This window comes from Gymnoscopelus microlampas (genome assembly GCF_963454915.1).
Source record: "Gymnoscopelus microlampas genome assembly, chromosome: 15".
Classification (NCBI taxonomy): domain Eukaryota; kingdom Metazoa; phylum Chordata; class Actinopteri; order Myctophiformes; family Myctophidae; genus Gymnoscopelus; species Gymnoscopelus microlampas.
Genome location: NC_139952.1, coordinates 47,595,552 through 47,610,728, shown reverse-complemented (window position 1 = coordinate 47,610,728; position 15,177 = coordinate 47,595,552). Strand labels below are relative to the sequence as shown.

At 40.9% G+C, this 15,177-nt stretch overlaps 1 protein-coding gene across 4 annotated transcripts in view; it reads right to left on the bottom strand.

Annotated features, from left to right (window-relative positions):
- The window catches only part of LOC311062415 (glucocorticoid-induced transcript 1 protein-like), a 40,639-nt gene extending 29,751 nt beyond the window's left edge, over positions 1-10,888 (bottom strand). For all 4 annotated transcript variants that reach the window (XM_084081437.1, XM_084081436.1, XM_084081438.1 and 1 more), the window contains exon 1: positions 10,248-10,888. In XM_084081437.1, coding sequence (XP_083937563.1) covers positions 10,248-10,749 — 502 coding nt within the window. In that variant the 5' untranslated portion in view covers positions 10,750-10,888. The remainder of the gene's footprint in view (positions 1-10,247) is intronic.
- Between the last annotated feature and the right edge of the window lie 4,289 nt (positions 10,889-15,177).

The following is a 15,177-nucleotide window of genomic DNA, read 5'->3' as shown; positions in this document are numbered from 1 at the left end:
TTTTTCATGTCAAGGACCCCCAAAATGATATGTATTTGGCCACCGATCCCCATCAAAATATGTTGTTCCAGGGGCCCCACCAGAAGCAAAGATTTTAGTTAAAAATGTTCACTTTAAAAATATATATTCAAAGATTTGCACAAATTTTCACAATTCTTTTAATTGATTTGACTATTTGAAGAGCCGGATCCAGATCCTCAGATCCAGGAAGTTAACATTTTTATTAAAAAGAATAACAGTACAGGGTTTGGTGATGTTCTATATATTGTCTGAATCAGATTTGTTTGCGTTTGTTTACGTGCTAAAAGAGTGACTTTGAGAGCTGTCTTACCGTACAATGTAAGTCAATGAGGAGCATATTTTGAATTATCCATGTCTAATCAATGGAGCAATTATTTTAGATGTCTTGTCCACCTTATGGAGTTACATCATGGCAAAGTAACTACACAACCCAAACCTCTACCAAAGTGGTCTGGCCCTTTGAAGGGGTTAAACCACAATTCTATGCAAAGACAGTGTCATCATATACAGTAATGTGGGTCAGTACTCGTACTGTAGTATCTAAGTGTTAAATAGCTGCATGTCTGCATTACCAAAAAAAAGCCTTTTGAATCATGAATGAACTGAACCTCAGTGGGCGTCTCTCTCTCTCTCTTTCCCTAGAGGGGGCGTGGCTGTGGGCCGGCTGACAAGTATGACGTCATCGCCCTGCAGCCCTTAAAAGGTCACGTGATGGAGCGGCTCATTGGCTGACCTTGTGGCCGGCCCAGGAAGGAAAGGAGGAGGAGGAGGAGGAGGAGGAGGAGGAGGGAGTGTTTTAGAGCATCAAGATGTGGAGATGTAGAGGAATGTAGCCTGGACCAACCGACTGGCTGGCTGGCTGGCTGGCTGGCTGGCTGGCTGGCTGGCTGGCCGATTGACTGATTGACTGGCCACCACTTTAACTAACTAAACAACTGGCTGGCTGGCAGTCTGGCCAGTGGCCACTACTTTATTCCATTAAGACTGGGAACGCATGTCTGTCATTTTAAGATTTCTATGGGCTATTAAAATAAATAGCAGATATACAAGCTCATAGCGCGATTTTTTAGCAAATCTTTATATATTTTTTAAGCAAACATTTGCAACTCAAATCTTTGCTTCTGGGGGATTCTACAAATGTCTCAAACAGTTTTTTGAAAAAACGTATGTTGCTATATACTGTATATATATATATATATATATATATCAGTGGTTCTCAAACCTTTTTCATGTCAAGGACCCCCACGATGATATGTATTTGGCCGCGGACCCCCCATCTCAAAATATGTTGTTCCAGGGACCCCCAGAAGCAAAGATTTGAGTTAAAAATGTTTGCTCTAAAACATATACACATACAACATAAATACACATTAAAAGATTCACCAAAAATGTCAAGATTTTTCGAAAATAGCAGATCTACAAGCTCTCGATGCCGCACTATGAGCTTGTATATCTGCTATTTTTGAATAGCAAAAGTATAAAATAATGGTTGAAGTTGTTACACAGATGCTTTCCCCGCTTTGAATGGGTTAACCAACTAAACAACAGGAGGCAGGACACTCCCTGACTTCACAGGGACAGGTGGAGGCTCTCATAACAGCAGCCATGCCAAAGGCAACCGCTTTAAGATGGACCATGTATCCATCTACTCACTGTGTGTCTCATTGGTGTGGGGCTGTGGACACTTCAGAAACCTGACAACCAATGACATCATCCATGGGGAATCCAAGCTAATTAAAAAAGAGAAAAAACTACAGCCGGCGTTTCACTTCCTGGAAGGTTAGCACGCTGAAATAGAAGCCACCGTTTGTCTACATAATGGTGTCATCTTATCTTACTTCTTACTACTATATAATTGACAAAAGCTCAGAAAGTTCGTCCGGGGTAAAGCAAGCACAGGATCACTCCATTTGCCCCCAAACTTGCCACAGACTGTTGCTCAGAGCTAAGGCTATGTTTTAGGCATCTTTACCCCACCTCCATCTGTGATCAGACTCTATGTTTTAGGCATCTTTACCCCACCTCCATCTGTGATCAGACTCTATGTTTTAGGCATCTTTACCCCACCTCCATCTGTGATCAGACTCTATGTTTTAGGCATCTTTACCCCACCTCCCTCTGTGATCAGACTCTATGTTTTAGGCATCTTTACCCCACCTCCATCTGTGATCAGACTCTATGTTTTAGGCATCTTTACCCCACCTCCCTCTGTGATCAGACTCTATGTTTTAGGCATCTTTACCCCACCTCCCTCTGTGATCAGACTCTATGTTTTAGGCATCTTTACCCCACCTCCATCTGTGATCAGACTCTATGTTTTAGGCATCTTTACCCCACCTCCCTCTGTGATCAGACTCTCGACTTGATTGATTCTCTGATTTGCCTATCAGACCCTCAGCCTGATCTGGCGGGTTGCCATAGCAACCCTATACAGAAAGTTTGACCTCTTTATCACAATTACGGCAAACTCAAAGAGTGTGCCCTGCATGGTCAATAACAGCTTCCCTAAAGACTTCTGTGACAACACTCCACTGCCTCATGATGGCCATGGTTACCCACAGTACAGGCGGCCTAATGACCGAGGTTGGGAGGTTGGGACGGGGACCACCAGTGGTCCTTGAGGGAGTTCCAGGGGGTCCCCAGCTAAATGATAGATAGGAACCAAATGGACCCTTATGGGTCTGTAACTCTGAGAGTGTAACAAATGGAACCAAATGGACCCGTTATTTGTACACTCTCAGAGTTACATTAACATTGATTTTATAATAAAAATTGGGGTCCCAGAGATAGAAATGCCATTAAATGGGGGTCTGTAGCCCTAATGCATGTCAAACTGGGGGTCCTTGAAATTGAAATGGTTGAAGATCACTGCTAGAGCCATAAAAATCGTCTCTTATTGGGGGTCCCTGGCATAACTTTTGAAATGGGGGTCCCTGGGCTAATGTGTGTCAATTTGGGGGTCCTTGACGCAAAAAAGGTTGAAAACCACTGGACTAGAGGTTAGAGGAGAGGAGAGGAGAGTCCAGAGGGGCCGGACTTCGCATGACGTGTGTGCAGAGTGACTAGGCCAGTGCTGTCTGGACCAACCTCGAATCGGGCCTAGCCTTCGTGGCCCTCACATCTAGTTATTATAATCAGACCAATTATATGAAGAAGATACGGTTGAAAATGTGCAAAATGTTCCTTTAAAAGAGATAGTTCACCTCCAAAATGACTTTTTTTTCTCCTATGGATTTAGTCACTCCATGCAGACCTGAATTCATGGATATTTTGTTTGTTTTTGTCTCATTCCTAAGACAATAATTTGATGACCAGCGGAACCGCTGCCTACCGGTCCGGTGGTCATCAAATTATTGTCTTAGGAATGAGACAAAAACAAAAAAATCACACCCGTGTGAAGAGAGTGGTGCCTTTGATGAGCCCCGTATTGATGTTGTCATCAATGTTTGTTTATTGGACATACATACACCCGGACACACAGACAAAGTCAGATATAGGAGTGGTTGGCACCACTCAAAAATATCCATGAATTGAAGTCTCCATGGAGTGACTAAAATGTTATTTTTTTGTGTTAACTGCCTACAATAACATCATGGCCAAACTAAGGACAAAGGCAGGTTGAAAGATGGTATTAGACGTTGTCATTACAGATATGGAGTTGTGTGTGTTCTGTTGTAACACACACATTGAGTATGTAATCAGAATCAGTTCTGTTTTATTGTTACTTCCACACAATACACACTAGGCAGACAAGAGAGAAAAATACCGTTCTCCCCAACTCATGGTGCTTTGGTGTCACATTGAAAAACAACAGACACATTAAAAAGAGGCAACGCCATTTAAAAACATTAAAAAGTAGAGAGCAGACAACATTGGTTTGACCAACAGGAGGGTCAGTCAACCACAGGTCACCACGTGTTGGGAGGAGGGGGGGTCCTGCTTTAAGAGGACAGCATATTCAACTGGTTGCTCTTGTGAATAGACAATTTTGTTGCTCTTGTTTTGGAAAGCACTTTGGGTCAACTGCTGTTGTTTTTAAATGTGCTATATACATGCATTGACTTGACTTGACAAGGATTGTGCATTGCACAAGCAGCACCCCCCCCCCCCCCCCCCCCCCCAAGATTGACTGTGCGTTATGACAGAGCTTAACAACGTATAGTGGGGGCTGTTAGTGACACGGTACTTCACTTTGTGATACAAGCGCCAAATTTTCCACAAAGTTTCTTCTGGACCTACTTTTTCACAAAAGCCCGTTAGCCACCCAAAAAAAAACAATATGGCTGCCATTTTCCAAAATGGCTGCCGGAGAAAGACATGCTATGTGGTTTTTGACCTGGATTGTGATTGGATAATCCAAGTTTGATTATTTTGGCATCAGAATATAGTTTTGACTCCCCCCCACCCCATCCCCCCGTTAGCCACCCAAAAAAACCCAATATGGCTGCCATTTTCCAAAATGGCTGCCGGCAAAAGACATGCTATGTGGTTTTTGACCTGAATTGTGATTGGATAATCCAATTTTGATTATTTTGGCATCAGAATATAGTTTTGACTCCCCCCTCCCCCCGTTAGCCACACCAAAAAAAACAATATGGCTGCCATTTTCCAAAATGGCTGCCAGCTATACATTTTATGATTGAAATTATTTTGGCATCAGAATATAGTTTTGACTCCCCCCCGCCCCTCCCCCCATTAGCCAAGCAAAAAAATATATATGACTGCCATTTTTTTAAATGGCTGCCGGCGAAAGAATTTCATGTGGTTTTTGACCTGGATCGGGATTCGATAATCCAAATGTTTTCTGAGGGTGTACTGTAAAAAGGTTGTGCAGAATGCGCACCACTGAGTTAAGGGACTAACGGGACACAGGTGGAGAAATAAAACTAATCACAAGGTAATGAGACAAGACAGGAAATGTTACGACAAAATAAAACAAACACAACAGTAAAGTAAAAACTAAGTAACCCTTAAAACAGGACAAACTAACACATTCCAAAACAGTATTGTACTGTTATTATACAGCACTGTACTTTACTCTACTGTACTGTTCTGTTATTGTACAGCACAGTACTGTACTGTTTTGTTATTGTATAGCACAGTACTGTACTGTGCTCTACTGTATTGTTATTGCACAGCACTGTACTGTACTGTACTGTACTGTATTGTTGTTGGTTACCAGTTCACGATTTAGTGAAGAATCTAGGCCCTGAAAAATCCATTGGCATCCTTTTCTTTCACACTTTCACTGGATGTGATGTTGTGTCAGCCTTTCGTGGGAAAAGGCAAAAAGACAGCATGGCAAACCCGGCAAGTGTGGCCTGAAGTGTCTCATGTCTTCCAGAAGCTCAGTCAATACCCACCAGTAACAGTGCATGACAAGAACAGCACTGGTGATGGGGTTGATGATGCAAGATTTTACCTGTTTGCATGGAAGCAGAGGTCCTATGATGCCATTCCACCTACAAGGGCATCTCTTGCACATCATGTGAAGCATGCCACTTATCAAGTTGCCCCTGTCTGAAGCCAGGTAACTGTATGGCAAATGTCATACAGAGAGCCCTGCCAGCTGGGGATGGCGAGCAGAGGGTGACATTTGGCAAGTAGCGTGGATGACACTCTACCAATTGGCCAGATGTGTGAACAACTGACAAAATGCCGGTGCAAGACTGAATGTCGTGGTAGATGCAAGTGCTACCGCTTTGGCCTTCAGTGCACACAGCTGAGTGCCTGCACAATTGCTGCAACAATTTGTGATCCAGACATGGGGGGGGGGGGTAAAAACTCATATGTTGATAACAAAATAATCAAAATCCAATCACAATCCAGGTCAAAATACACATAAAATGTCTTTCCCCAGCAGCCATTTTGGAAAGTGGCAGCCATATTGTTTTGTTTTTTGCGTGGCTAACGGGGGGAGGGGGCGGGGAGGAGTCAAAACTATATTCTGATGCCAAAATAATCAAAATTGGATAATCCAATCACAATCCAGGTCAAAATACACATAAAATGCCTTTTGCCTGAAGCCATTTTGGAAAATGGCAGCCATATTGCCATATAGGTTTTTTTTTCGCGTAGCTAACGGGGGGAGGGGGCAGGGGGAGTCAAAACTATATGTTGATACCAAAATAATCAAAATCCAATCACAATCCAGGTCAAAATACACATAAAATGTCTTTCACCAGCAGCCATTTTGGAAAATGGCAGCCATATTGGGTTTTTTTGCGTGGCTAACGGGCTTTTCTGCAAAAGTAGGTCCTTGGCATTGTTCATGCCAAATTTGGCGCTTGTATCACAAAGTGAACTATTGTAACATAAAAATGGACTTAGTGGCCCGCACTAGTAAGAGCCTTACTAACCTAGTGTCACTAGTCTTTCATAACATAACAGCCTTACTAACCTAGTGTCACTAGTCTTTCATAACATAACAGCCTTACTAACCTAGTGTCACTAGTCTTACTAACCTAGTGTCACTAGTCTTACTAACCTAGTGTCACTAGTCTTTCATAACATAACAGCCTTACTAACCTAGTGTCACTAGTCTTACTAACCTAGTGTCACTAGTCTTACTAACCTAGTGTCACTAGTCTTTCATAACGTAACAGCCTTACTAACCTAGTGTCACTAGTCTTACTAACCTAGTGTCACTAGTCTTTCATAACGTAACAGCCTTACTAACCTAGTGTCACTAGTCTTACTAACCTAGTGTCACTAGTCTTTCATAACGTAACAGCCTTACTAACCTAGTGTCACTAGTCTTTCATAACGGTGGAAAAACCCTGGTTATCACATGGATGACACATCTAGTAGCCTATAGTGTCATCACCACCATTTAGACCTATAATCAAACAATAAGTATACTGAGATGTATTTGAAGAAGACCTGCTGGAATGTGGATTCATGTGATTTGGGAGGTTTAGATGTACTGTAGACCACTATGAGGGCCCTGGTTTCTGAGGGATTTGTTTCTGGGGAGGACAGGCTAATGTCCTAATGTAAGAAAACTGCAAAACAACTTGATCCCAGACAGTCTTTAATACATACCTAATATGCCATTAGGCTTTAAGATTTGTTTTACACTTATTTACCCAGGGGAAGCTCTTTTTCAGGAACGCCCTGCTTCACAGCCACACATTAAAACCTGGGAGCTGACCAGACCAGTACAACCACAGTCTTATAGTGTTGTAAATGGTGCATTTATCTAACGCTATTGTCCAAAGCGCTTTACTGTACATAGATCATTCACCCATTCACACACACACACATTCATACACAAATTCACACACACCGATGGCGGAGGAAACCATGCAAGGCTCCTCATCGGGAGCAATAAGGGGTTCAGCATCTTGCTCAAGGACACTTCGACACTAATTCAGGGGGAACCCGGGATCGAACTGGGAACCTTGCGGTTCCCATCCGACCGCTCTACCGGCCACTGCCCCGGCCACACCCCGAGCCACTGCCGCCCCATTGTTGTACTGAGAGCTGACCAGTACAACCACAGTGTGATACTGTTGTACTGGGAGCTGACCAGTACAACCACAATCCCCCACAGAAAGACCAATGCATCCAAATACGTTGATGAGCATTTATGTCATTGAATAATATAATATAAAACTCCTACAGGCCTGAATGTTGGCTGGATTTGCAAAAAACTACTTATTACTGTTCACTTCCAAAGCCAACACACCAAACCCCAGCATCCCTACTCTGGGCATCATGACAGAATGGCTGAAAAAAAACATCGTTTGGCCAAAAATAGCAGATCTACAAGCTCACAACAACGGCGTGTCGTAGATCGGCTATGTCACCGAGGAGATTTGGTGTAGAGGGAAAAGAAAAGGCGTGGCGGAGGGCCTAGAATAGATCACCAGACAGGAGCTTTCTTTTAAAATAGAATATTTTTAAAGAATTTAGTCAATTAAATGGAAGTCCCCTCACATCTGTATGCATATTACATCCTGCTTATTAATTCTACATTTCATTCAAACAGTGAACTGTGACTGGAGAGGAGTCTGAGAGATAGAGTCTAATGATGATCATGTGACAATGTGACAATCACCATCTGATGGAGATATTAGTATTTGATGTGGTGTCACTGTCATAATTAAACTTAATGTTGACGTGGCACACTGACTATCAAGAACATAAAAACATGGCCAAACATGTCAAAAAGGTTGCCGACCCCTGCTATGATACCGTCAATCCTCTAATAGTGACCTCTATTCAATTAAAAAGCGGGTCTCTATTAATGACCGGGGGCGTTGTTGAAACAAGTGATTAAAAGCCTCTCTTCTAATACAAGCCTCTTTTTGTACAATACAATACTTATATAATACAAGAAATATAGGCCTCTCTCTTATATATGCCTCCTTTCAATAAAGACCTGGTACCCGCTAAAGTTTAAACAAATAAAAGCCCGGGTCACTATTAGAGGATTTACAGTATATAGGGTTTGAGGCAGGGGTCTTCAACGTTTTTTCAGGCTAAGGACCCCTTAGCTGAGAGAGAGAAGAAGCAGGGACCCCCAATACATTGGATACAATTGTGTTGCAGATTCAATGTTTTCATAGATTTCATAGATAGCTTCATTGACTATCATCAGAGTTGTGTAAATTAATGTTTTTTGTCCATTTCACCACTTAAACCTCCAATACGTGGCACTTGATTCGCTCCTCTTCCCTTCTACACCAAACCTCTTTGCCAAAAATAGCCGATCTACAAGCTCACAACGCTTCGCAGCGCGTTGTAGATCTGCTATTTTCGGCTATAATGCTCTTCAGAACAGAGATGCTAGGGGTTCAAGCGGTTAATGTAAACACAAAATCCTATCACACAAAGATTTGGCGACGACCCCCCTGTAGTAACTCTGAGGACCCCCTGTTGTAGACCCCTAGGTTTAAGGCGTTAACTGTCATCATCAGGTTGCTCATGCTCAATGCTTCATAATTCATATAGTATACATATATATATAAATAAAACCCAGGCTGGTGGTACAGTAGTGCTTGAAGCAGGCTTGTGTTTACGTCCTGAGCAGCAGGCAGGCCCAGGCTGTGTGCTGTTAACCATCTTTACAGCTCAACCACGTCATTCTTTCCATCTCAGCCACGGACACACAGACAGACAGACAGACAGACGGTGTGTATACCCACAGAACAGAAGGTGTGCAAGAACAACACAATATAAACTACACATCCTTCCTTCCTTCCATCCATCCAGTGCATAGTATAGTACGGTGCCCTCCCTCCCTCCCTCCCTGCGTAGCCTACTGTACGTTCATCATCATCTATTCCACCCAATCATCTTCCATGCCGTTTATTTATAGGACTGGGGTGTTTATGTATCTACGACAGGGGAGGGGGGCGGGGGGGGTGGGGGGGGCATTACAGTAGCTGCATCATCATCAAAGCGTACATGATTGATGATGATCCTCCACAAATCACTAAATATATGTTTAATAAATCATAACAATAATAACAAAACAGTCCGTCTGTCACGGTCAACATAGTCTGCAGTGTAATAAGTCCATTTGCACAGTAATAATAAAACCCCTTTTGCTCGAAGAGTGTTGAGAATGGAACCAAAATTATTTTGGTTCCATTCTCAACACTCTTAGAGCAAAGATTAGCAGTCAGGATTTTATAGTGCCATGATGTCATATATATATATATATATATATATATATATATATATATATATATATATATATATATGAATAAATAACATCCACTCAAACTGATGCCAAATAAATACCAATAAACCACAACATAACATCACTGATATGATGGTAAAGAAGAGGCAATGAAAACTGACTGGATTCTGTCATCTCTTGTTATGATTATGAAAATATATATTTTTAATTATCATTATTATTATTATTATTATTAGTCCAGGGGGGGGGGGCATGATGATAAGGCCCCCCCCTCCCTCCCTCCCAATTCCCCCAAACGGGGATCTGACCCAATTAAAAGCAGCTAGCATACATACCTAGAACTGTGTAGCACAACAGCACAGCTAGCCTCCTCCTCCATTATAAGTCTATGGCCTCCTCCTTAGCATCGAAGCTAACTATACTATAACCCCACATAACAGAACAGAACCATCCAACCAGAATAATACGGATGATGATGAGGTTATTATATATTACAGCTTCATCCATCCATACATCCATCTGTTCCAAGCATATTAATTATGATCCATCATTCATTCATTCAGGTTTTATTTACCTTCAGATGTGGAGCTGTTGACGGGAGACTGTCTGTGGATCTGCTGGTTCTGCTGGGTCTGGTACCGCAGTGATCGGCCCAGTGGTTCTCCTGCTGGATCGCCGAATCCTCCTCCCTGCGTCGGAGGACTGAAGCTGCTGCTGCTGCTGGCTAGAGCTGAGGCTGCTGGTCCTCCTCCGATTCCCACTGAGGAGGAGGAGGAGGAGGGGGGAGGGCTCTGGTTCTGATGATGGTTCTGCTGGTTTCCAGTTCCTCCTCCACCAGCAGCACCACGCTGAAGCAGCAGCTGGTGGTGATATGGCACCGTGGCGCGGATAGGCTGCAGCAACCGGACCCCCACCACCGGTACCACGACCCCCGGGACCACCGGTACCACTGAGGAGGAGGAGGGTGGTGATGATGATGATGATGATGATGATGAAGGAGGAGGAGACGTGGTGTTTGTTGTGGTTAATGTGGGGGGTTTAGCCCCCACCCTCTGTGATGATGACGATGATGACATGTTTCTGATCGATATTTAAACAAAACGATCAATAATCGATCATCATCATAAATCGATGCGATGATGAATTCCTCCAGTTGATCAAGTTATAGTCCCTGGGTTTGACTGTTGAATAAATAAATACATAAATAGTAAATAGTAAAAAAAAAGAAGTTCCTCACAAAAAGAGTCCTTTAAAAATCACAAAGTTTCCAGTATTAAAAGCAGACGCGATGATTTCCATCTAATAAACTTGTTTTAAGTTTATTAAAAAAAAGAAAAATATGAAGTAGATTTTTACCACTTTTCGACCGAATTGGTCGAAAATGGTATGGAAAAAATAGTTTTTCACACTTTTAGAGCAAATTCAACACTTCTAGATCATATCCCTGGTCATAATAAGGAAATAACTAAAAATAGATGCCAAACACGTTGGAAAATGTCCGTAGTATGAAAAGTAGAGCCTAATAGCCTAAACTACGGTTCTTCTTGGTCCCCGAGTTGGGTTCGAACCTCCAACCTCGGTGTTTCCTTCAACAGTCCAACAGTCTAACATCATTCATATTATTATATCTACATGTTTGCGACCCTCTTATAAAGTTATAATTCCTTTAAAAAGTTGCTTTAAAACTATTTTTTTCGAGCTTCCAACGCGCGCGGGTATTAATATATGAATTAATACGTCTATTTGTATAATAAAGTGTATAAAAAGCAACGTTATTGTCGTTAAGAAGCAGCTTATTGTTTAAACTAAACTTCTCTGTTGTGTTTTTAGTCTCCAAGCTGCGTTTATACTGCTCGGTACCTCGGTGTCGCGTAGCAGCGTCAAAGAACAGATCTACAAGCTGTCGACGCGTCGCTCCGCGACGCCTCGACAGCTTGTAGATCTGTTTTTTTTATGTGGCACGCGCGATGGCTGATAGGATGGGGGCGGGGCTGGGGGCGGGGCCCGGATGGCCTGGCTGGCTAGCTGTTCTGGTTGCGGGGAGGCGGGACCAAAAATCACTACTGTAGCTTTGTGATTGGCTGGCTTTACACGCTGCTTCCTGGTGGTGTTAAAGTAACTAAGTACATTTACTCAAGCAATGTACTTAGTTAAATTTTGAGTTTTTTTTTTACTTTACTGGAGTATTTGCAATTTTCAGTACTTTTACTTCTACACCATTGCATCACAGAGGCAAATATTGTACTTTTGCTCCACTACAATTATTTGAAAACTTTAGTTACACTTTTAAAATAGCAATGCGACGCGTTGTGAGCTTGTAGATCTGCTATTTTCAAAAGATTTTTACACATTTTGAAAACTCGAAATGGGACATTCTGCATAATGAGTGCTTTTACTTTTGGTATTTTAAGTACATTTTGATGCCAATACTTTTGTACTTTTTTACTAAAGTAAATTCTGAATACCAGCTATACTTGTAACTTTCACTCAAGTAAAAAATTGTCTTGGATCAAATTATTATTAATTAAATTATGACTATTTTAATGCACAATCTTTTTTATTATTGATGGTATACAAAATGTCCTCATGCATTTAGCTACATTATAGTTGAGCGTGAAATTAAACTGTTCAGAATTATTAATAAACTCACAGTCCATGATCTTTCTTTTTAATCAAGTCTTTGTCAGGGGTCCGGGACCCCTAGGGGGTCCTCAGAGTTACTACAGGGGGGGGGGGGGGGGCAAATCTATGTGTTTATTTTCTTTACATTAACGACTTGAACCGCAGCATCCTTATTCTGGGGGGAACATTCATCGAAAATAGCAGATCTACAAGCTCACAACGTGTCGCAGAGCGAGACGTTGTGAGCTTGTAGATCTGTCTGAAAACACACATTATTTTTGCATATTATTACAAAAGATGATGTGTAAATAAACACACAAAAAACTATTCACACAACAATGATACACAGTGCTGTCCAACAAGCTATCTATGAAACCAATGAAAACGTTTAATCTTCAACACATTGATAATATGCAGTGGGGGGGTCCACTCCCTAGCTTCATCAAGACCCCTACACTGATAAAGAATTATGCTATGAGAAAATGATGTCCATATTACCAATAGAGAGGTTATTATATGTATTAAGAGGCACTCTTGTCAATTTTGTTAGAGACTGGTCACCAATTGCAAGGTTTTTAAAAGAAGAATGAAAAAGAGTAATTTGTATGGTATAGTAGAGTGACCACTATATGAGAATGTGTACAGTCTAACTGTATACATGACTACTACTATTCATTTTATTATAATTTGTATTCAATTGTTGGTTGCTGACTTGTTGTTTTGTGTATGTTTTCTTATGTGTCTTGTGTCATGCACTTAATTGTTAAAAATAAATACAAATATTGACAGAGAAGACCCATAGTCTACTCTATGTGAATAAAGGGAAGAAACTTCATAACTTGTATTTTTTATTCCATAATATGATCATTTCTCCACTGTGGTTGCCAATAATTCAAAGCATGAAATAAATCAATCAAGGAATCAAACAAATGAATTATACCCACTGAAAGGGGGGGGGGGGGGTATGAATAAACTCACCACCAAGACAATGTTGGCTTTCTTTGCAAAGCATATTAAAGGCACAGAAGGTTCAAAGGGTCACAGGGTCAACATTGTTCATGGTTCAAATAAAGGTTGTAAATGTTTGATCTCAGTCTAAATGACATGAACAAAAATAAACGTCTTACAGAAAGATGTCTGTAAACCAACTAACAGACGAGCATGCCTCAAAAAAACAAACATACAGATACAGTGACACACCCTCTATCATCAATACAGGCCAATGATTATCTAATAGCCTATATAATACAATCAGTGAATAACGTATGGAAAGAAGCATGCTAATAGCCAAGCTAACAGAACCACAGACAGTAAAGAACAGAACTGGACTCAAAAGATAAGAATCAAAGAATGAAAACAGTGTATTATATTGAAAACCATCCCCTGTACTAAAATACAAAGATGCATCTGATCACAAACATAAAGGGTTTGCCTCGTACAATAGCCGAGTCCTGAAGCATTTGAACAAATCATAGAAAACAGCAAGTGACCAACAACACTTGAGCCCTATTTTTTTTTCTTTTTTAAATAGCCGATCTACAACTTGGCTCACAACTTGTCACATCGGCTATTTTCAATATATATATTTATTTATTTGTACATTTTATTGTAAATCCTATAAAGGCATCGAGGCCCAAAAATAGGGACGCCCAGGTTGAAAGTGGTTTGACATTCTGTTAGAATATATTGCTTCAGGTTGTAACATCAGTGTGCAAAGCATACGGTTACAGTAAGACAATCTTCTCTACACACAACTGACGTGCAATTCAAGATTATCAGTAGACTGCTGAAGTGGTTTCATATAAGTTCACTTATTAAACATTAATGAATACATTTCCCAGACGTTTTACAAACATTTTGTCGCAAACAAATAAGCGTAGAAGTTAATCTATCCTTTCCATCCAACTAATAACAACCAAATAAAAATAAGAATAATCTTATTTTTGGCGAGTACAAATAGTTTTTTGTTTTGGTAGGGACTGTATTTAGTTTGAGTTGGTATTTAACGTACAGCTACCAAGTATATGACGCCCTGACGTGCTACATGTATTTGAATATGATGATGTTGAAACGATGATGGCATTATGTAAACATTACATAAACACAATAAATAAGAAAGATGCTTGAACAAAAAAACATGCCAATGTTGGGTTCAAATGGAAGGCCATGTTAATTAAACAACAAATCACATTCATTTCAAAACAGACCAAACTATGTTGTTTTGTCGACAGAGGGAAAGTGCTTGGACTGCGTATAAAAATGTCAGAAATTATTTAACGTGGAGATTATGTATTGGTAATAATAAGAACCCACAGCATTTCCTAATAGACAAACAGTACAGTTTGATGTCATTCTTTCTTTCTGTTACAGTTCCTAAATTATTAGGGAAATTACCAAATTATTTTGAGTGACCAGACATATTATGAATGACTTCCTTCAATGCTAGGATGATATTGACATTTTGGCTGATATCTGTTAAGAGATTAATTGCACGGTCAAATGTATCAATAACAGATAGCGATGTTGCATACAGTACCTTTTATACAGTAACTGTGATTCTGAGAGCTTTCGTTTGTTCTACACTACAGGCTATTTGAAAGCACATTTATAAAGTTACAATTGAATGACTTTCAAGACCTTTTTAATACCAAATTGTCAAATCTTATGTAAGAAAGATAGCCTGGCTCCAGCCCCTGAAATCGCTAGCCCCGCATTCAGGGTCTGGTGACGCTGTAGAAGGCGGGGGTTTTCTCGTTGAACCAATCGCCAAAGAGTCCCACTTTGGCCACACCCCCCATCTCAGAAAAGGCCTGCACTGAGAGGGCTTTCAGACTCAATAATGGAGTGAAACGAAATGAAAATTCAGGCTGAGTGTCAGGCTA